Source organism: Rattus norvegicus, chromosome X (assembly GCF_036323735.1).
Source record: "Rattus norvegicus strain BN/NHsdMcwi chromosome X, GRCr8, whole genome shotgun sequence".
Taxonomy (NCBI): domain Eukaryota; kingdom Metazoa; phylum Chordata; class Mammalia; order Rodentia; family Muridae; genus Rattus; species Rattus norvegicus.
Window position 1 is genome coordinate 138,609,030 of NC_086039.1, and position 24,066 is coordinate 138,633,095.

Sequence of the window (24,066 nt, forward strand, 5' to 3'; positions counted from 1 at the left end):
AGTCTATCCTTCACGTGTTTGTCTCAGAAACCTGTTGGATCTTTTGTTTCACTGTGGCTACTACTGCAGGGACCTTTTTTCCTTTTGCGTGTTTATCTTTGGCCCCTGGTACCCTCTTCCTGACCTATTCATTCTACTAGTGTCCTTCTTCCGTGAGTAAGAATATTGGTACCTCTGTTAAAGCTTCTGGTGATCTTCCTTTCTTTTGGGTTGCAAGGTGTCTGAATTTTCTGCAGTCCTCATTGTGACCATCCTCATTGTTTGCTTTCTTCTCTAAGTAATTTTCCTTTTCTTCATTTATAGCCCCTTCCCAGTGAGCAATGACTTTGATGCTGATGTTGCTGAGCTGTTCAGTATTCACTTCTGTGAACCCCTTTAGCCTTGGAGCTTTTGTTAAACATCTGTTATCAATTGTGGGGCAAAATCCGTGTTGACTATTGACTAATGCATATGGGTCTCTGGGTCATTAGGTGGAGGGGACAGCATACCATGAATGGTACTGCACACAGCAGGCCGGAATGGAGACATCTCAATATCCAGTGGTAAAAAAGAGGAAAAAAAAGGATTACATCTGGGAGCTTTAGAAACTGGAGACACATCCCTACAGGGGACCAACCACTACAACTAAGGGAATGCCTGCCATAGGCCAAGACGGAGACGTCGCAGAAGCCAGTAGCCATTCTTTGAAAAAAAGAAAGAGAGAGAGAGAGAGAGAGAGAGAGAGAGAGAGAGAGAGAGAGAGAGAGAGAATGAGGAGAGAGTATGTGAAGAAAGAGTGTATTAGGAGAGAGGGTGTGAGACAGTGTGGGGAGAGTGTGGAGTGTGGATAATGTGAGGATTCTGTACATGTGTGTTAGAGAGAGAGAGGGAGAGTGAGGTGTGCATGAGGTGTGTGCTGTGGAGAGAATGTGAGGAGAGTATGTAAGGGGGATGTGTGTGAGAAGAAGTACGCAAACAATGAGTGTCTAAGTGTGAGAAAGTGAACAAATGAGAGAGTACATCCTTCAGCCCTATGCGGGAGCAAAAGTACATGCAGATTTGAGCAGAGAGAGAGAGAGAGAGAGACAGAGAGAGAGAGAGAGAGAGAGAGAGAGAGAGAGAGAGAGAGAGAGAGAAGAGAGAGGCTTTAAACCTGAAAGATTGTCTGTTACTTTTGAACAAGAAAGGTTGTCTGTACGTGCTGACTATATGCCTTCCAGATATCCTTGCTTCCAGTTGAGAACTCTAATCCTGTGTTGAGGCTGAACCCCAACAAAAAGGGGTGTCCTGTCTTTAACTGTCACCAAGCTGACCATGGAGTTGGTTCAGGGATTCGTGGGTGACTTTTGATTTTTTTACCAGATTTGTGACTCTACAATCCTCATCCTGAACTCCTCCAGGATGACTTTTCTTATTCTTATAAAGGCCTGGAGACCCTCTGGTATGTTGTGGCTACATTTGAAGGTATTAGCAAATCACTCCAGATCATTAGTGTGTGTGTGTGTGTGTGTGTGTGTGTGTGTGTGTGACTTTAAAGACCAACCAAGGAGTTACTGCCTGGAAGATCATACACTCTTTATGGGCCTTAAAAATGAGGGGGCTTGGGGGCAGCCAGGAGTTGTTGACAGTTGTCCCAAATAGGCTTCTGTCTATGCATCATGGTGATCAGAAGGTTGATCAGAAGTTTTGGCTGCTCTGAGTATGGTGGTGTATGATGTCACTAGTGAGGGTTATCAGTGGTGGTAAATGACTGAGAATCTCATCCTTCTGGAGACTGCCTGGCCTTGAAGTTTGGCACAAAGGACACAATAGCACTGGATTGGTAGGTACTGGAACCCAACAAGGTACCTGGACCTTAAGTCACTCGAGGTGACAGATCTCCTCCAATGGTATGTAGGCTGTTGTGGTAAAATGAAAAATGTGGTTTCTTATACCCCACACCAGTGCCAGAACTGTATTGGATAATTTCATCTCAGATAAAGAGCGTCTCAATTGCTAAGCTCCATCCAATATCACACTGCCAAAGGCTACTCTCTGAACCTGGCAACAATCTCTGTACCCACCATCTACATCCCAAGACAGGTTGCCACCATACCAGACATCCATACCTAATTCCGTGGAGGCCCAGTGTGTCCAACTACCACACATTCTCTTGGACTCAATTAAATCGCCACATGTTAGAACATACTACACCATAACCTCTCATCCAATTGATAAGATATAATTGCCCACCTAGATAAGACATAGTTTGCTCATCTAGTTATTCCAAATCATTTACACACCCATCCCATAAAATTAGTCATACAACCTGCAATATGTAATATGTGCAGAGAAGAATCTTAACCTCTGCCTCCATGTTCTCTCGGCCACTCTCTCCTACAGTCTCCTCCTCCTCTAAAGCTTTTCTCCTGCCCATCCTTACTTCTTGTCCAATGACAGGTCTAGTTCTATCCTGTACCTGCCTTCACATGAATAATGGCATCAACCTACAGTGGGCAAAAGTGGCAATAGCATCTTTGACATGAGCAAACTCTTGTGTGGCAGGGCAGAACATAAAACAAACATTGGTGCTTGGGGCTCTGTGTTCTGATGGGGTGGGGGATGGTCACACTCAGGAGAAAGGGTATATGGTGGACGTTCCTAATCTTCATCGTCTGCCTGCAAGATAGGTGGCTTTCACATGGTTAAAACGATGAAAGTTTAGGATAACCATGTATTCCTAAAGCGTTTGGAATTGAACCCTCTCATTGGGGTTGAAGGACCACACCATAAAAGGAACTGACATAAACAACTGGTCATGAGGCCTCGGTCTCCAGTGCAGGAATCCATAACTCTTTGGATGGTGGCCAGGACCAGGATTCCTTCTGAAGGCCAGAGAATGTTGGAGACACAACCGACTTCAGGAAGTACAACAATCTGAAAGCAATTTTTGGACCACCACCTCAGGGTCTAATGAAAGTCTGCTCTATCTTTCTGTTTGAACTGGACTGTAGTATGATCTTTCATTTCTCTGAACTGACTGCATTGAAGACTATCATAGGATGGGGCTCTATAAATAAGCACTATGTTTACCAAATGGAGTTCTGATCAGAAATGAAAATTTTTATAGACAAATTAGCTTTGGAAAGGATCAAAGGCATTCAAATGGAAGGCAAGCTACAATGTTAAATCCTACCCGGCCACACTCTTGGGATCTTGAGCACCATGCTTTGCCTCTTCATGAGGCTTAGAGGCCCACAAGGCCATGGGCAGCAGAAAATCTCCACTTTATGGAGAATGATGCATGTACCTGAGGGCAGGGCTGTTTCTTTCCTAAAGCATGATTCAACACGGTATGTTTTTGAATTGACAAGCTACCTTTCTGAAGTGAGTCACGTTGCCAACGAAATTACCAGGGTTTTCAAAGAAAGAGTCATCGTTCAGAGATCTTTGGATTACACGCAACATTATTTTATTAAACCAGAACCTTGGGCATAAGCCGGAAAGCGAATTGTAGGTCTGGTTAAATCTCCACTTGTACTGGGGTCACTGATACTGCCCTCAGTGAACAATGTTGCTGGATACTGTCGACAGCGACCACATCTACAATGTCGTATAATCCAGGTGTATACCCGGAAGGTATCTGGAGAGAGTCGAGGGTGAAAAAGACTCTGGCTTCCACCATGCCATTTCTTCCATCAATGCTAGAAATATAGACCTGCAATGTTGAGAAAGATGGCTATGAGTCTGGGGAAGCATGTAATCCACAACAGATAGTCCTGCACACACCCCCAGACACCCAGTTCCAATCAGCAGGCCCCTCACCTCATCATGAGCTCATGCTATACCTTCCTGACTTTTCAACTCATTCTCAGGCTGTCCTACAATGAATGCTTTCACCGCCTTCATCAGCAGGCTGAACACCTCAAAACCAATGCACTCAACATTTCCCCACGATGTCTTCACAGCCAAGATGATCTCTAACTGTTGTCCACAGAGCAGCATAACATCAAGGAAAGCACACACCTTATGGATTGAGCACTTAAGCACACGCGCACACACACACACACACACACACACACACACACACAGAGACATATAGACGCAAAGACACACAAGAAAAGATACACATACACACACAGACCAACACACATACACAAACACAGATACACACACACAAAGACACACACACAACTACACACACACACTCACACACACACACACTCACACACACCTTCTATATTATCCTCTCCATATTTACTTTTCAATCAGTGGACAATAGTGTCCACTCTGCAGAAGACTTACAGCCAAAAGTACAAAACATAATCCGGGGCAAGAAAGGGATCAGTAAGAAGGAGAGGCAGCTGCCTACTCATGACAAGACGAAATGGAGGTCAATTACCTCATCTATATCCTGAGAGTTGAGGGGGCTCACAGAGTGGATATTGATGTTTGAAGTGCCTGCATTCATGGAATACTCAACCAGTACCAAGTCTCCTTTGAAAGGTTTGAATGCTAAAACAGCCAAGAAGGGGAGAATTGTTAAGTAGTAATACAGTCATATCACATTTTCTAGGTTCTTCCTCACTGCCATGTGCTGACCAACATTTCCTGAATGTAAAGAAATTCCTCAAATACTAAGATACTGTAAGTATCTTCCTACAGGAAGGGAAGCAGAAAGCCCTTTAAACACTGGTTCATTTACAATGATGCATTTATTCATCAGGCATTAAGAGAGACATGTATGGTACAAGTATTTTCAAGATAAATCACTTATACTTATATAATGCCATCATTGAATAGATTTTGAATGTATCCCAGGGAAGTGGCACAAAGATGAGAATCTCAGCAGTCAGAAGCATAATGGATGGGTTTCCTACTCTCGTACACAATTCTCGATACATATGAGTTTCCCATACTTTTGAGAACCCTATGTGAAAAACCAAAGTTAAAAAATGTTGCAGCCAATGAAATCAACTGAGTCAGGGAATCCACGTGGACATGTGATGACGGTTGTCACAGGGGACAGGATCTCTAGGTGGTATTTAAAATACTGTCCTTTCCCCCTGTATTTTACATTACTTTCAACTTCAAGGATGCTTCCCACACTCTCAAGAGCTTTTAACCCAAGCCAATACTTTTATTTCTTGCTCTATGTTTCTAAAGCTATAAGTCCTACCGCCAGAAAAGAGGTATAATGGGAAAGACACGTCGTCGCTGATATACACGTCTTCTTCAGTTACAGAGGTGACACATCTAATACAAAGTCTTCTGCCAAGTTTTGACGGCTCACTGCCCTCAGGAAGATCATTCATAGCTTTCACCTATGAGAGGAGACATTGATTGCAGGTGAAATAAAAATATCATGCAGGAGATTGTAGCCATACCAAGGATTCCCCATGAAAGCAACATTCTACTAATTAGTACCTAAGACACTTGTAGGGATACTTTGATGAAATAGTGCTATGTCAGAGAAAATGGGTTTTATTATGCATGCCAGAAACATTCCTCCTGCTGCAGAAATTCCTTATACAACTGTTCTCCAACCTAACATTTCCCGTTGAAAATATATTATGGAATGAGATGAGGACAGAAATCATGTCTGTGCTTGCTTCCTAGATTTCTAACTGTCTTTCAATAGGGAGTGCCATACCTATGTTTAATGCACCCACAAACTTAGCTTCTGACTTTAGAATAGAGTACATTTACTATTCAAGTACTCAAAATTCAATACTGCAAAATACATTTAAAATATACTTATACACAATGTGCAATCATGGCTGTAATAAACTAGAGAAAAATTTTGCACATTTATACAGAAGAAAACAGACTGAGACACACTGTGGGGGACAACCTGGGGTAGCTTTACTGTGCATGTGAAGGAACAAAACTGTGTTGCCTGTGAGATGGGTGTGACCAGAATTAAATCAACAGAGACAAGAATGAGCAGCACAGCATTGGAGAAAAAAGGAAAACATGCTTTTCCCTATCAGGATCTGGGAGCAGGAATTTATCATGAAGTGGGAGAAGCAACCACCATCAGAAGATTTTTCAATGACAAATCATGCAATGCAGGCCCCACGGTCTGAGGGAATACTATTCTTCTGAATTATCAGAGATAACGAACGTTAGAGGAAGTAGTATAACTTTGAATCTTTCTTCATGAAGCAGAAGAACATTCTTTACACGAAAGTAGAATATTCACTTGAGCACAAAGCAGAAAAGCATCTCCCACAAACCATCCTGGACAATTACATTATCCAGAAACAGTGACTGAGTCTCCATTTGAAAATGGAAACTGAACATTGTTCGTGTTATTAAAATAGTGCATGAAGACTCACAAAAGGACAGCAGAGAGAGACATCTGGAATCACAGTTGGTACACACATGTTAATTAGTGAGCTGCATTCCTCGTTGTTCGATATTTAGTTTGGATGCACTCATCAAGTATAGAGGGGAAGAATGATGAGAGCTGATGTTCTATGATCATTGAGGAAGCTTAAGACACTAATGTCAATGGCTGTTTGCAACATCTAAACAATTGCTGTTGCCACCTCTCACGCGATGTATGGCTACTTAAGAGTACTCATGGGATGGTGCTTTTCATAGGATCACTTGCACTGAGTGGTGAAGAGCTTAGAACCTATCTGACCACTCACTAATTCTGTCACTCTGCTGCCAGATGAGCATCACAGACTTTGACCATTCTTCATTCTGACCCTCCACTAATCCATAGACATACGGTACCCTAAGGAATTTCTCAGTTCCCGTGGCAGACTTAGATTCTCCCAGCTCTCATTGTTCAACACAGAGATACCACTAACAATCGTGGCAAACCACACAGACAGATTCCAAGACTAAGAAAGGCCCTAAGATACTGTTAATCCCTGAAAACCAAATGAAGTAGAGTGGAGGATTCATTTCAGAGTATAGCACCACTTGCAGACATTTGGAAAGCAATGTGCATGCACACTTAGGTCAAATGTTCTTGTGCCAATATGTGTATAACATCCTCAAACCATAGGAGTGAAACTAGACACTGTCCATGAGGCCTGTAATTCCAGCAATTAGGAGCCAGGAACTAGGAAGACGGCTGCAGGTTGCAGGCTACCCAGGGTTCCATCTACCTTGGACTTATAATGTACAGAGTACTAACTCATTGCATAACATTGAAATATATGAAAAACAAAATTCATCATGGGTTGTTTATTTAAACAAAGCCTTGAATTGTATACCTGGCTCACCATAACTTATCATGTAAACCAGTCTGGCCCTGAACTCACAAAGATTCCAAATGCCTCTGCCTCCTAAAGACATGTACCACGATGCAAGTTTTGAATTGACTTTGATTTAACAATTCGGGTTACAATCAAAAGATAGAAAGAATATGCTTCTAATATAGGAAGAATATATGTGAAAGCAAAAAAAAAGTGGTATTCCTTAAAATAACAAATTATATGCACCTCTTCTATAATAAAGATATTTTCCTGTAATACAGAAAGATCTATGATGGGAAATCTGTACCCTAATCCCATGTGTGATATATCTGGACTCTCAGAAGTCAGGATACTCCTGAGAGCTCAGGGGAGACCTATTGTGCTCACACTTATGACACAAGAGGAACCTGCCTAGTGCCTTCTTTGCTCTCTGGGCACAGGAACCTAGGACCAGGCACGGGGAGGACCTTTCTGGTTTCAGCATGAGCCCAGAGCTGAAAGCCAGTTGTCAGGAGTACCTACGCATATAAGAATAGTAGGTATAGAAGAGAACAAAGATTCCCATACGAAAGGGCCAGTAAATATGGTCAACAAAATTATACAAGAAAACTTCCTCTACCTAAAAAAGAGATCCTCATAAACATACAACAAGGCTACCGAACTCTGGATAGATTGGACCATTAAAGTATTTCCTCCTGTCACATACATAATAGTCAAAATAGTAAATTCAAAGAAACCCAAAGAAGTAAGTTTAAAATCAGTAAGGGGAAAAGGTCAAGTAACATATAAAGGCAGATCTATCAGAATTATACCAGTCTTCTCACCAGAGACTATGAAAGCCAGAAGATCCTGGGTGATGTCCTCTTTTGACGAATCCACCCATACAAAGCATAATAAATACAAAATCCCAACAAAAGGAGGAAGCTACACCATAGAAAAAGGAAGGAAATAATCTCCTTGAAACAAATCCCAAAGGAGAGAGGCATACAAACTTAATTCCACCTCTAACAATAAAACCAACAGATAACAACAATCACTATTCCTTAATATCTCTTAACATTAATGGACTCAATTACCGAATGAAAAGACATATACTAACAGACTAGATACTGAAACAGGACCCAGAATTTTGTTACATACAGTAAACAGGCCTCAGTGACAAAGGCAGCCACTACATTGGATTAAAAGGCTGAAAAAACAATTTCACAAGCAAATGGTCCAAAGAAATAGCCTGGAGTAGCCATTCCAATGTCAAATAAAATTGATTTACAACCAAAAGTTATCAAAAAAGTGAAGGAAGAACACTTCCTATTCATCAAAGGTAAAATCAACCAAGAGCGACCCTAAATCCTAAATATTCATGCTGCAAATGCAAGGACACCTACATTCATAAACGAAACTTTACTAAATCTGAAAGCACACATTGCCCCTCATACAATAAGAGTAGGAGATTTCAACACCCCACTCTCAACAATGGACAGGTTATAGACACAGAAATTAAACAGAGACTTAGAGAAACTAACAGAAGTTCTGAACTGCATGGATTTAATAGATTGTTATAGAACATTTCATCCCAAACCAAAAGAATATACCTTCTTCTTGGCACCTCATGAAGCCTTCTCCGAAAGTAACCATATAATAGGTCACAAAAAAAGCATTAACACATACAAGAAGATGAAAATATTCCCATGCATCATACCAGATCACCAACGACTAAGGCTGGTTTTCAATAACAACAATAACCACAGACAGCCCACATACACATGGAAATTGAACAACGCACTACCCAATGTTATGGAAGAAATAAAGAAGGAAATTAAAAACTTTTTAGAATTTAATGAGAATGAAGGCACAACACACCCAAACTTATGGGACACAATGAAAGCAACACTAAGAGGAAAAGACATATCTCTGAGTGTCTTGAAAAGAAACGTGAGAGAGCATACATAAGCAGTTTAACAGCACAGCTAAAAGCTCTAGAACCAAAAGAAGCAAGTACACCCAAGAGGAGTAAAAGTCAGGAAATAATCAAAATCTGGGCTGAAATCAACAAAGTAGAAACAAAACGCACTACACAAAGAATCAACAAAACCAGGAGCTGGTTCTTTGGGGAAATCAAGCATACAGATAAACACTTAGTTAGACTAACCAGAGGGCACAGAGAGTGTGTCCAAATTAACACAGTCAGAAATGAAAACAACAGAAACTGAGGAAATTCAACAAATCTTCAGATCCTACTACAAAAGCCTTTATACAACTAAACTGGAAAATCTGGATGGAACAGACAATTTTCTAGACAGATACCAGGTATCAAAGTTAAATCACGCCCAGCTAAACCATCTAAAAATCCCATAACCCCTAAAGAAATAGAAGCAGTTATTAAAAATCTCCCACCCAAAAATAGCCAGGATCAGTTGGGATTACTGCAGAATTCTATCAGACCTTCATAGAAGACCTAATACCAATACTCTCAAAACAAAATAGAAACAGAAGGAGCACTATCCAATTCCTTCTATGAAGCCACAATTATAATTATATGTAAACCACACAAAGATCCAACAAAGAAAATGAACTTCTGACCAATTTCCCTTATGAATACTGTCGCAAAGATACTCAATACAATTCTTGCAAACCAAATCCAAGAACACATCAGAGCAATCATCAAACATGATCAAAAAGGCTTCATTCCAGGGATGCAGGGATGGTTCAATATATGGAAATCCATCAATGTAGTCCACTATGTAACAAACTCAAAGAAAAACCACATCGCCATTTCATTAGAAACTGAGAAATCATTTGACAAACTATTCCACCCGCTTCATGATAAAAGCCTACTAAAGATCAGGAATTCAAGGCCATACCTAAACACAGTAAAAGACATATACAGCAATCCAGTGGCCAACATCAATCTAAATGGAGAGAAAATTGAAGCAATCCCACTAAAATCAGGGACTAGACAAAGCTGCACACTCTCTCCCTAGTTATTCAATATAGTACTCCAAGTCCTTACTAGAACAATCAGAAATCAAAAGGAGGTCAAATGGATACAAATGTGAACAAAGGAGTCAAAATATCATTATTTGCATGTGATATGAATGTATACGTAAATGACCCTAATAGTTCCACCAGAGAACTACCAAGCCTGATAAACAACTTCATCAACGTGACTGGATATAAAATTACCTTAAGCAAATCCTTAGCCTTTCTCTCCTCAGAGGATAGACAGGCTAAGTAAGAAGTTTTGGAAATGACACCCATCACCATACTTCAAAATAACATAAAATACCTCGGTATGATTCTAAACAAGCGTGTGAAAAACCTGTAAGACCAGAAATTCAAGTCTCTGAAGAAATAAATTGAGGAATATCTTAGAAGATGGGAAGCCTTCCTATGCTCATGGATTGGCAGGATTGATATAGTAAAAATGGCCATTTTGCCAAAAGCAATCTGCAGATTCAATGCAATCCCCATCAAAATACCAACTCAGTACTTCATAGAGTTAGACAGAACAATTTGCAAATTCCTTTGGGATAACAAAAAACCCAGGATAGCAAAAACTATACTCAACAATAAAAGAACTTCTGGAAGAATCACCATCACTGACCTCAAGTAGTATTACACAGCAATAGTGATAAAAATCGTATGGTATTGGTACAGAGACAGGCATACCGATCAGTGCAATAGAATTGAAGACCAGAAATGAACACACTAAACTACGGTTAATTGATCTTTGATAAAGATGCTTAAACCATTGAATGGAAAAAAGATAGCATTTTCAACAAATGGTTCGGGTTAAAATGGAGGTCAGCAGGTAGAAGAATGCAAATTGATCCACTCTTATCGCCCTGTACAAAGCTCAAGTCAAAGTGGACCAAAGACTTCCATAAAACCAGATACACTCAAAATAATAGAAAAAAGTGGAGAAGGGTCTGGAACACTTGGAAACCGGGGAAATTTTCCTGAATAAAACACCAATGACTTATGCTTTAATATCAAGTATCAATGAAAGGGAATATTATAAAACTGCTAAGCTTCTGTAAGACAAAGGATGCTCTCATTAGGACAAAATAGCAACCAACATATTGGGAAATGTTCTTCACCGATCCTATATCCAATAGAGGAGTAATATCAAAATGTACAAAGAACTCAAGAAGTTAGACTCCAGAGAACCAAATAACCCTATTAAAATGGGGTTTAGAGTTAAACAAAGAATTCACAGCTGAGGAGTACTAAATGGCTGCTAAGTACCTAAAGAAATGTTCAACGTCCTTTGTCATCAGGGAAATGCAAATCAAAACCATCCTGAGATTACACCTCACATCAGTCAGAATAGGTAAGGTCAAAAACTCAGGTGACAGCAGATGCTGGCCAGGATGGGAAAAAAGAGGAATACTCCTCCACTGGTGGTTGGGTTGCAAACTGGTACAACTACTCTGGAAATGAGTCTGGAGTTTCCTCAGAAAATTGGACTTTGCACTACCTGAGGAAGAGCTATACCTCTCCTAGGCATATACCCAAATTATGCTCCAACATACAACAAAGTCACATGTTCCAATATGTTCATAGCAGCCATATTCATAAAATCCAGAGACTGGAAAGAACCCAGAAGTCCTTCAATAGAGTAATGGATATGGAAAAATGGTATGTCTACACAGTGGAATACTACTCAGCAATCAAAACAATGATTCCCTGAAATTCATAGGCAAATTGATTGAACTAGAAAATATAATCCTGAGTGAGGTAACCCAATCACAAAAGAAGACACATTGTATGCACTCACTGATAAGTGGATATTAGCCGAAAAGTTTGAATTCACCAAGATACAAACCCCAGACCACATGAAGCTCAAGAAGAAGTACAACCAATGTGTGGATGCTTCAGCTCTTCTTAAATGGAGGAACAGAAATATTCATAGGAGGGGATGTGGAGACAAAGTTTGGAGCAGAGATTGAAGGAATGGACATTCAGGGCCTGCCCCACCTGGGGATCCAGCCCACTTATATCCCAAATGTAGACAATGTTGATGAAGCCAAGAAGTGCATGCTGATGTTAGCCTGATATAGCTATGTCCTGAGAGGCTCAGCCAGAGCATGTCAAAAACAGAGGCAAATATTAGCAACAATCCATGGAACTTAGAACTGCTGGAGGAATTAAAGAAAGGATTTAGGGGCCTGAAGATTTTTCTAATCCCATAAGAACAACAACAAAACCAACCAAGCAGAGTTCCCAGGGTCTAAACCAATCCCCAAAGATTACACATGGACAGACCCAGGTCTCTAGCTGCATATGTATTAGAAGGTGGCCTTATATATATGCATGCTAGATAAGATTGAAGAAGTTAAGAAAGTGCATGTTGACAGGAGTGGGATATAGATGTCTCCTGAGAGACGCAGCCAGAGCATGTCAAATACTGATGCGAATGCTAGCAGCAAACCATTGAACTGAGAATAGGATCCTCATTGGAGGAATTAGAGAAAGGATTGAAAGAGCTGAAGGGACTTATAAGCCAGTAAGTATAAAAATACCAACCAACCAGAGCTCTTAAGGACTAAACAACTACCCAAAGGCTATACATGGACTGACCCATGGCTCTAGCTGCAGATGTAGCAGAGCATGACCTTGTTGGGCACCAATCAAAGGCGAAGCCCTTGGTCCTGCTGAGGATGGACCTCTCTTTGTAGGGGAAAGTGGGGGGGAGGGTGCAGCAAGGGGGATTAATGGGGAGGGGAACTCCCTTATAGAAGAAGGGGACAGGGATGAGATAGGAGGCTTATGTCCAGGAAACCGGGAAAGGGCATAACATTTGAAATGTAAATAAAAAATTTCCAATATAAAAAAATTCTGTCGGTCCCCAGCTCCGAAAAAAAAAAAAAGAACCAAAAAAAAAAATTCTGGAAAAAATTTCTTTTGGATAACTAGGATAAAGAGAGGGCCTTAGGGAATTTCTCTAATTCTGTTTATTTTAGCCCAATTTCTAAAACCACATGAGAAGCAGATAATAGTAAGAATATCTTGAACATTTTAATATTTATATGCAGGTAAGAAACTGATCATTCTTTGTGTTTAATTCTTAAACCTTCCTACAAATGAAATACTTTATAAACCTCATTCTACACTATATGTAGAATAATTTATTAAAGTTCATAGAGTTGTTCAATACATATTCCAAATCAGAATCTGGTGCCTCACATTTCTGAAGCTCCAATAATTCAGGTATCCATGTCTTTCGATGTAAGATATACAAAACAAAAGCAAAGCAAAACAAAACTGCAATAGAATGTAGGAGATATATGATATAGAAGAACCTATAAGTTTTAACTGTAACCTTGCTGATGTAACCTCTACCCCTAAAAAAGTATAAAAACTGCTTGTTATAGCCATTTGGGGTCGCCTTCTAGTTACTCGCCTTAAGGGGCTGATTGAGGGTTGACCCTAATATGCTGGAAAATAAACCTCTTGCATTTGCATGGAACTCTTTTCTTGTTTCTCAGTTGGAGGAGGGGGGTGCCTTCTCCCAGTGGTTCAGACTCACTTTGAGTCTTACAAAACAAAGGAGAGGATTATAACATATGAAAAAACAGACAGCCTAAAGTATGTGAAGCAATTATTCCAGTTAAAAGTGTTGGAAATATGTTTGCAATTTTGTTATTCAGGCTAGTATGTTGAGGTTTAATGAAAAATTCATGAAGACTGGTCATTTTTTGAGATAAATTGACTGATCACCTAATGTGTAGTAGGATGAAATTGTATCCAGTGATATGTATAAGGAAGGGTTGTTGTTAAGTTTGGTACTATACAAATTACATTGTGAAGTTATTCCTTCCTATCTATCATCTCCAAAACCTAGTTTTGTTCCGTCTTTTTCTGTATTTGTAGATAATCAACAACAATAGAAAATATATGAGTTTGCTGCAGGAACCATTCCTCCTTATCATTGCTTATAATGTGACAGTTGATAATATATTCAAAATACATAGTTAATTAAATAACTGTGGTACTCTTGATATGCTTCAAGCATGTTTACATTGGGCAAAGACAAAGAAGTAGGCTTAGGCAAGAATTTGACATTGGGTTAGGACAAGACTCAAGATGAATACAACTGAGGAATGTGCTCTTTGTATCCTGATCATCTTTGTAATGTCCGGAATACAGTAATTCAGAGACCTTTGTTTATGCTTTCTTTGTCCCTTAACTACTTTGTCTATGCCTTGGAACTGACCCTATTCTTTGCATGTACCTAGAATGATAAAAAAGCAAACTTGGAGAAATTAAATGTACACCAGTATTTGCTGACATACAAAAAAAAAGTCTAAGATTGGTTGAATAATTGAAAAGTGCAAAATTCCTTTTTTATACTTCAGGTTTTTAGCAAACTTGGAAAAACAAAATACATAAATGTCAGTTTCAGTTCTCAAATTGCCAATATCTTCTCTATAATTATAATAACGACAATGACAAAAAGAACAAAAACTACTACTTCTAATGTGTTGGTGTTTATCAACATGGATAAAAGGCTTTTCTGTAGCCTATGGCTGAGCCTATTAATTAGAAAAGTATAGCCAAAAATTATCAGAGAATAGATATTGATATACAAATATCTGAGCTGATTATGTTTATAGAGCTAAGTCTTCCAAAAATCTAGACCAGAAATTTGCTGTACATTAAATACATCTTGAATATTGTATAACATATTGATATTAAAGTTTATCACAATAATTATATCTGTTCGAATTCATAGAAGCGAAAGAGCTTCTTACTCAGAAGGGAAGAGGATTATATGAAATCCAATAATTATCATTGTGTAACACATTTAAATATGAAAGAGAACTGAAATCAGTCTTTAGGAACAGAAATAAAAAGATACTGCAACCACATAGAAGAAGCCCATTAATCTCACCCCATATTTACATTCGTGTTTCTTTAATCCAAGAGAGATAACAAAATCCCCTTAGGTTAAGGTACTCTGGATAAATTCGGCCATACCTTGATTGCTTTCAGGGTATGAGTTACTTCATCTTGTTCCACAAGGGCAAGGACATTGGTCCCGATCTTCAGAGGCACATTGTCACTGATTACCTCCACGTTGAAGAGGATGGAGTCATTGATCCAGCCATAGTAATTGCACAGAGAGGTGACCACTCCCTGAATAGACTTCAACTTGGTGTTATCTACGACACAGGTAAACAAAGGTGACACTGGTTCATGTCAAATGCAAGCACCCACTACATGCATCAGCTCCGGCCTCCAGATTCCTGCTCTGTTTGAATTCCAGCTCTGACTTCCTTCAGTGATAAAGTGTGATGTGGTACCACAAGCCAAATAAACCCTTTCCTTCCCGGGATGCTCTGGCCATAGTGTAGCATCACAGCATTAGTAACACCAATACTCCACCCGTGTACACATGAGCACAAAGCATCACTTCACTGACCGTAACACAGCAGCCATCTCTGCATCCCAAGGTTGTGAGTACTCAATCGCACCTCCATGGCACCTATTTGAGCTGTGGGTGACCTGTCTCACTAAGCATTCAAGTGCTGGGTTCATCTACTGCTCAGGAAGGCCCTTTAAACTCCCACTCTTACTAGCATTCGCCTCACTCGACAGCAGCAGCAAATCTATAGCCAGAGCCCTAGATTCTTCAACATCGCTTCTGAGAAAGGTTTAAAGATGCGCGGATCTAAGGACACAGTGTCAAATTTCCTTTTGTTCTTCATAAGCATAATGGGTAATGGGTAAGTAATGTTTGAGAGTCTGGCTCGAGTACTCTGCAGGGACAACTGGCCACCGTCCTTTATGGAGTCCCCCTTAGATACCTGCCTCCTGGCTTTAGAACCATGTGTGCATGAAAACCAAGCCTAATTCACTCTCAATGTGCGATGCGCCCCTTCTCTGGGGGATAGACAAAGGCATCTTTCAAGGGCCAGATGCGAAGGCAGAGACAGTACAACCCACAAAGCCTTGTGTCAAGTGTTCTGTGAGTTTGCCAAACACCTTCCCGCTTTGCCATCCAAAGGAGCTTGGGACACAGTTCAGTACTGGCCTTACTCATGGAAACTCAAGGACATCCTCATGTTGAACGGCCACCCAGGATGTCGGCCTGTCCGTCTACACTATTTGTTTCCCAACCTCACCTTAAGGTGGAGGAAAGCCTTTCTGAGGAGTCTCCTCGAGTGGGGGTGTGGGTTACCAGATTACCTTGAGGCTGTTCCTCTGATATTTCTTCAGACGTGTTGCTCCCGTGAAAGAATGTGGATATCCACCGTAGAAGGCTCAACATGGTGATATCACCACCAGCCCAGCCAGTGTCCGAGGCTTACAGATGATTCAGCAGACTTCCTTTGTCTCACTCAGTTTATGGCCCCCGTTCCCCAGCCTCTGTGTGATGGTAGTGAATGGCTAAGACAATGCTCTTAGGAGAGCCAGTGGCAGGGTACCTCCTCACCTACGGCCAGCTTCCCATAAAGCTCCCTCTGCTTCAAAGGCAACCTTTTCCCACTAGTCAGCCAATGAGAGACAATGGTGTTTGTACGTCACTGCTTATATCATTAGCTATAGCCCATGACTGTCACTAGGCAAAGACATTTGGTCCCGCCCACCCATTATGATGGCAACAACAGGAAGGTCTCTGGAAAAGCCGCTTGAGGTTGTAACCTTGCGCACTCAGTTTGTGTATAAGGGCGCAGAATTTTTCTACATTTTCATGACAGGGCCGTGAGGTTGTCTTAGCAGAAACCTTCATATCTGTTCAGCCTATTAAAAATCGCGCCTGCTGATGGAAATAAGCACTAACCAGGAGTCTGGCTAGTTAAGCCACTAGTTGCCTTTAGTGAGGGCAGTGTTCGGTTCCACCACCCACAAGGCAGCTCACAACTGTCTACAATACCAGTTATATTTTTCCAACAGCTATCCCAGTCCCGGAATTCAAGTGGTGCATACATATCCAAACAAACCCACCTATGCAAGCTGGAAACGGTGGCCCATGCCGTCAATGCCCTTAATGACATGTCTCTGGAGATGGGCAAGAGGCATCTATGGGTTTGGGGCTAGCCCTATCTACACAGCAAGTTCCAAGTCAGTCAAAACTTCACAGGGAGACCCTGAGTCAACAAAACAAAACAAAACAAAACAAAACAAAACAAAACAAAACAAAACAAAACAAATCCAAACAAAACAACAGGAAAAAGTTAAACCGATTGATACATAAAAAATATTTTTAAAATGCACTAGCCACTGTTACCTTTAGAATCCTATATAGTGTGTGTGTTGTGTGTGTGTAAATGTGTGTGTGTTTGTATGCAAGAGAGAGAGACAAAGAGAGAGAGACAGTGCGAGACAAGTAGAAGACAAAGAGAGACAGAGAGAGAGAGAGAGAGAGAGAGAGAGAGAGAGAGAGAGGAGAGGTGGGGGGGCGGAGCTAATGAAGCAACAGACTCTATGTGGGCATTTGACACCCAGTGCCCATTTGACCCTCTTAGAAGTGTTTCCAAAACATGGAGAACTCGTAAAGTCAGGTACTGACCCAGGCTGAGCTTGTCAGCTTCCCTCCCTCATATTGTGGCCTGAGTTAGGAGACCTGTGTTTGGCAAAGCCTGAGCCTTTTTCAGGCAGATGTTATATCCCTATGTCTAGAGCAGTTAGAGCAAGGCCTTTGTGCCTTTCACACAGGTGGTTGTGTTGATTGCTGCGAATAGATCATCCCTGTAGTGGAGCTGAGTTGAATCTAGGTGTTAAGGGTTTTTGTTAACTCTTTTACAAAATGTGTAGGGGAAATTTTGAACCTTTAGGAGAGTCCTGTCCAGTTTAGCTGACTAGACTCAATGGACATTGGATCAGTCATTCAAAGGCAAAGATGGATTCTCTAGTGCCAGCAAACTGGAAAAGAAAGCATCCTTAAGGTCCAGCACTGAACTCAATAGACCAAGACAGGGAGCCACAGGCATGATTGAGGACTATCAGCTCACACCTGAAAGGATAGCTTGGAAGTCTCAGCTTGTCCAGATCTCTGTCTAGGCAGAGAAAATTAGACACCTTCATCACCTTACTCCTCAAGAAACTAAAATTTCCCTTGCACCTGCCTACCAATTCAGCTGAAATATCAGCTGAAGAACACTTCCCAGTTCTTCTAGACTCCAAAGTAGAAACTAATCCAGATCTAGGGATTCCTCTCGCCAAGACCCACTTCACTTCTGTCTTCTTTCACAAAGGACCAGGCCTCTGAAAGAGAACCACAAAGAAGAACAACAGAAGACACAAGAAGACAAGATGAAAGCCCTCACATGATGGTTTAACAAGGCGGGGAAAAAATAGGAGGACAAGAATGCCAAAAGCAGGAAAGAGAGTCAGAGACAAACCTGCTCCCGTTGTTAGGCCTCCTACAGAAATGTCAAGCTCTCAACCATCACGTAAATGCTGAGGACCTGATGAAGATGCACACAAGCCCTGTGCTCATTGCTTTCATCCCTGTGAGTCCATATGTGCCCTGCTCAGTTGATTCAGTGGGCTGTGTTCTCTTCCTGTCCCCAATCGCCTTTGACTCTTATATTCTTGTTATCTTTCCTTTGCCACTTCCATGGGCTTCCCTGAGTTCTGAGAGGAGGAATCCTATGCAGATTTGTAAATAATTCTCTCTCCACATGTCTCACTGTGATCTCTGCATCCTCTCCCATTTGCTGCTATAAGAGGTCAGTCTGAGGATTCTGACTGTGCAGGACCTCAATCTACGTGTATAGCAAAATATCACCAAGATAATTTTATTTATTTATTTATTTATTTATTTATTTATTTATTTATTTATTTATTTATTTATTGCTTGACTCTCTTGTTTTGCTCTACCCAAGATCTCTCTGCTATCCCGTCTTCTATTCCTGGCAATCACGATAGTGTAGGGCATGAGCTCCCAATTGTAGTAGGGGTCTCAAGTTAAAGCAGTTGACCACTACCATAAATTCAATGGCAACCATTGCCTCCTTGCAGGCAGATTGTAGATTGAAGGTTTTGCTGCCAGCTTGGTGTCTGAGTTTCTCTTTCAGTAGCCTGCCGAGTACCTCCCTGAATCAAAGAGACTAGAACATAGAAGTGAAGGGTCTGTACAGACACCAGGTTGTCTTTCCTATGTTCATGACCTGTGTAGATGTTGTCCTCTGTAATGGGGTCACCACTGAGCATTTTTGGAAAGTGGTCCTCTGTCCTACCATTAGCTTGGGCCATTTGAGGATCTCAAAAAGATCCCCTTGACCTAAATTTCAACTGAATGCAATCCTAGCCCATCACTGGAAGCCTTGCCTAAGTACAACAGATGGACATTTCAGGCTCCATATCCTCCCAGAGTACGGTCCCTGGTCCCTGTCATTGATTACCACAATTTCCACTGTGCTAGGTTTCTACACTCCTCAACTTTTCCCCAATTCCACCTGACTCTCCCTGCACTCTCTCCCTCTATGCCTTCCCTACAAGCCAATCCCTCATGCTCCTGTCCCCACCACCTCCCAGTACACCCAAAATCTATTCAATTTTCCCTTCCCAGGAAGATGCTCACCTACACCGCTACTCTCCTCCTCTTTATCTAAGATCTCTGGGTCTGAAGACTATCATTTACTTAATAGTTAATATCCATTTATAGGGGAATATATACCATTTTTGTCTTTGTTGGTCTGGGTTAACTCACTCAGGATGATTTTTTTCTAGTTGGATCCATTTACCTCCCAATTTCATGATGTCATATTTAAACAGCTAAATAATACTCCATTGTGTAAATGTACCCTATCTTCCTTATCCATTCTTTAGTTGGGGGACATCTAGGCTGTTTCCTGATTCTGTTATGTATAAAGCCACAATGAACATAGGTGAGCATGTTTTCTTGTGTTAGGACGAAGCATCCTTTGGGAGTATGCCAAACTGTGGCATAGCTGGGTCTTGAGGTAGGCAGATTCCCGATATTCTGAGGAAGCACCATATTGATTTTGATAGTGGCCATATAAAATTGCTGTCTCGCCAGAAATGAATAATTGTTCCCACTGCTTCACATCCTTGCCAGCATGAGCTGTCAGTCAGTTCTGTGTCTGTTCTTAGCCATTCTGACTAATGTAAGAGAGAAACTTAAAGTGGGGACAGCCAGCTTCCCCTAAGGAAGAACCTTAATACAATATCTAAGAGTTTTACAGTTTGCCTTTCTGGAGGGATTCTGTAGAGGAACCAATGGCCTTTTACCAGGGTAACTCTACTGTGAGGGAAGGAAAGACTTCTTGGGTCTACTGGATGCTGATTTTCAATTGAGAATGATTCCAGGGAGACGGCAAGAAATACTGTGGCCTCTAGTTAAAGTATGGGCTTAATGAAAGAAGTAATTAATGGAATTTCAATGTAATATGACTCATAGTATGTCCAGGGGTTTCCTGAAGTCATCCCATGGTTACTTCCTCAGTATTGAAATGTATAATTGGGATAGATAAACACAGATTTTTCATACTTGGGTTTGAGAGAGTTAAACTTTAATTCCTCAAGTGTCCATTTCCTCACAATATAGACATCCTCTACTGTCTTAGTGACTGTGCTACTGTTCTGAAGAGAAACCATGACCATGGCATCTGTAATAAAGAAAAGCATCCACTGGGCCTTGCAGAAGCTCGGTCAGGTTCATAATCATGATGTCAGGGAGTATGGTGCCATGAAGGCACACATGACAACTTCAGTTATTGTTAAACACGATTTGGGTACATTTTATACATCATAGACTATTTCCCACATAGAATTGGCTTAGTAGTTTTCTAAGAACACAAAGGAGGGTATACATGCAAAATGGGGTTCTTGAAGACTTTCCTTCAAGAACAACTCGTCGTGTTGTGTTGTGTTGTGCACACAGCCGTAGAACTAGTTATTTGGAGGGCTGAAATGTGAAGCTCAGTTGAGGCCTGGAGGTCGATCTGATATGGGAAACACCATTTGACTCTGTCTCCAAAACAAGAAAAGACAGAAATCCACAAAACATAATACAATGCTCAATTTAACATCCATAACAATATTTTGTATCTTTTAAGAATGGTAAAAATATTCTGAAGCCGAAACTGAAATTTAAATAATCTTTATTTGTGATATAATATTTACAACCATAGAGAAACAGTTCACATTACAATAAGCCTTGCTACAGAGGAATGGCTGCAAGTCACATGACATTTTAGATTTCATTTGAACAGTTCAGTTCAGTAATACAGATTTGTCAATGCTCTTGAGAATTTGCAATCTTTTGCTGTTGCTTTTTCATAAAAACAAGGTAGCAAATGTGCTCAATTGTGAGATCCAGGCAATATCAATTTTGTCAAATTAAAAATTAAAAACCTTGGGTACTTTGCAGGCTGAGGTTACGCCCAGAAATGGGAGACCAGCCTGGGTCACATGGCGAGCTCATGTCTCAAAAATAAAGCCAAGCAAAGCAAGGCAAATGCCAACATAACCTTCTATAATTGTTCTTTGTCTCTTTCATCATTGATTAGGGGTTTTCTGATGCTTAAATAAATGAACAAACAAACTAACTAATGTTCAATCATACATGAGAATTCACACTGTTGGAGAGAGAAATGTCACTAATTAAAAACCCAGGAGTTAAAATCTTGATACAGCAAAAGAGCTGCTTGTCATAGGCCTGCTTAGATTTCATTTAAACTTAAATTTGATGTAAGGAACTGCGTTTTAGATAACATTAGAATTCTATTGCAGCAAACAAGTTGAAGTGTTTGTTCTTCAAGGACTCCTCAGAATAGTATGGATAAAAGAGACTTTCGAATGTTTGCAATCTCGAGCTGCTGCTGTCTCATAGGAGAAAAGAAACATGTTGAATTGTTACTGTTGTGCATATTTTACTAAATAAAACACTTTAATGTTTCTGCTCAATTATGTTGTTTTAGTTCAAAATATAACTTACAGTTTCTATCATTTCTTTCTTTTGATACTCAGCAATTTCCTTTTTCAATTCAATGCATGAAGCACTTTTATCCTCCACGTTCTTCAAAATCTAAAACACGAAAGACTGGTTCAGTTATAATTCCTCCTAGTTTCTAAATTGCAAAATTCATCTTCATAAGTGAGAATATATTAGTATTCAAATAATTCTCATTATGTATTCCAATTTTCAAAAACATTATAAATAATACAAGAATTAAAAATAATGAATGGAAATACAGCAGACACCTGTACAATGTGGTTAAAGGGACAAAATTAGCATATTTCCCCTAAACAATAGATCAATGAAATGTTGAAATCTAAATGGAACAAGAATGTGCAGAGTTTCCCATGATTTCTTGGTACTCTGGAAGGTCAGGATACAGATCTAGAGATAAGCCTGAGGAATACAGTGAAACTCTGGCTCAAAGAAGAGCCAAATTAAATATGTGAATAAAAACTACAATACCCCATCAGGAAGATAACTTAAAAAATTTCTAGAAAGTTTTAATCATCTTGGCAGAATGGTTATGTAACATGAATTTAATAAAGGAAAAATAATCTGTACTGTGAGATCTGTTTAACTTACATAAATTAAAATTACATTGCTAAACTATATGTAGTGGTGCATAATTTAATTCATAGCACTTGGAAGGCCAAGGCACACGAATCTCTTGAGTTCAAGGATGGATAGTGAGCTCAAGGCCTTCTAAGTTTATACAGTGAGGCCTGTCTCAAAAAAATCTCACATTTTAGCAATTCCTGAGCTTTTACATTATAAATATCACACATATGCAGTATTTTTAAAAGGCAGGGTTATACTATAGTAGCTTAGTTAAGGTTCTATAATACTAGCATTATATACCTGTACCACCCCATGTGGTTAGAAGAAATAAATTTTAGACCATTAACATGCATTAATAAAAAACATACCCACTTCCTACTACCCCAAATAGTACTACACTTAGTGCTGTGAAGAAACATCTTCTTTTTCATCATCATCACCATCATCATCACCATAAATGAGAACAACATCACCATCACCACCATCATCATCACCATCAACAACATCATCATCACCACCATGATCATCACAAACAACATTATCATCATAGCCATCATCATCATCAACAACAACAACATCATCATCACCATCATCGAAGACATATGCTTCGTTTCTCTCCAGTAAGGAAAAGCACAAACAACAATGTTAATAAACTAAAATATAGACAGAAATGCTTCTCTCTGTATATACAAAGTACACATTGGTAAATGACTTGGGTGTAGTTGGCAAATCAACAAGAAATCAATAGACGAGGTGAGATAATGGGTACATGTAGTAAATGAAACTTTAAGAAAGACTCAGTCACAGGGAATCTCTAAAGTCTAAGGCTACAAAATGAGAAATTACTGATAATTTGCTGGAAACAGAGATGTTAGAGAAACACAGCATGGCAGACATAGGAAGGTTGGACTGACAGCACGAGATCAGTTAACACGTGTTCACAGTTCAAAGATGATGATGGTTAACAGGAGAAAAATGGACTCAGGTTAAGAGCCTTAGTGAGATAAATTTAGTGCAATATTGAGCCACTGCATGAAGAAACAAATGTGCTATAGCTCATTTTGAGAAGCTAAAAGACAAGGAAGAATTAAACATCACACCAATATTCTTAATGGGAAATGGAACATTTCATAAGAATGTTTAGAAGAAAGGTTGACTGGTGTTTTATCAAACACTGATACCAATTAAAATCCTGATCCCAGGGAACATTAGAGCAGCCTCACAAGGCCTCTGCCTGCAAACACTGACAAATAACTTTTGTTTTCAGAAAAGGTATTTTAAATTGAAAACCTTTTAAATTCCTTATTAAACTATTTAATATGTAGACCCATATTTATGCTTGACTCTCCCTCTAAAAACATCCTCAATTGTCCAGTCTTTCGTGGCTTGACTTAA

The 24,066-nt window shown here is 40.0% G+C and overlaps 1 protein-coding gene across 1 annotated transcript; it reads right to left on the reverse strand.

The window, feature by feature from the left end:
* Positions 1-3,407: 3,407 nt before the first annotated feature.
* On the reverse strand, positions 3,408-16,680 carry LOC120099188 (cancer/testis antigen 55-like). The gene is made up of 5 exons (XM_039100186.2): positions 16,371-16,680; positions 15,159-15,343; positions 5,138-5,282; positions 4,361-4,473; positions 3,408-3,676 (listed from the first exon to the last, which is right to left on the reverse strand). Exons 1-5 carry the CDS (start codon positions 16,450-16,452, stop codon positions 3,482-3,484), a joined length of 720 nt encoding a protein of 239 aa, XP_038956114.1. The 5' UTR covers positions 16,453-16,680; the 3' UTR covers positions 3,408-3,481.
* Positions 16,681-24,066: the final 7,386 nt, after the last annotated feature.

Bases quoted from the DNA above. Each gene is read 5' to 3' on its own strand.
- LOC120099188 (XM_039100186.2), bottom strand. From the start codon at position 16,452: ATGTTGAGCCTTCTACGGTGGATATCCACATTCTTTCACGGGAGCAAC. The intron at 4,474-5,137 runs GTAGGACTTATA...TGGCTGTTTTAG, and splicing joins ATTATACCTCTTTTCTGGCG to CATTCAAACCTTTCAAAGGA. The intron at 3,677-4,360 runs GTAATTGACCTC...TCAACATTGCAG, and splicing joins ACTCTCAGGATATAGATGAG to GTCTATATTTCTAGCATTGA.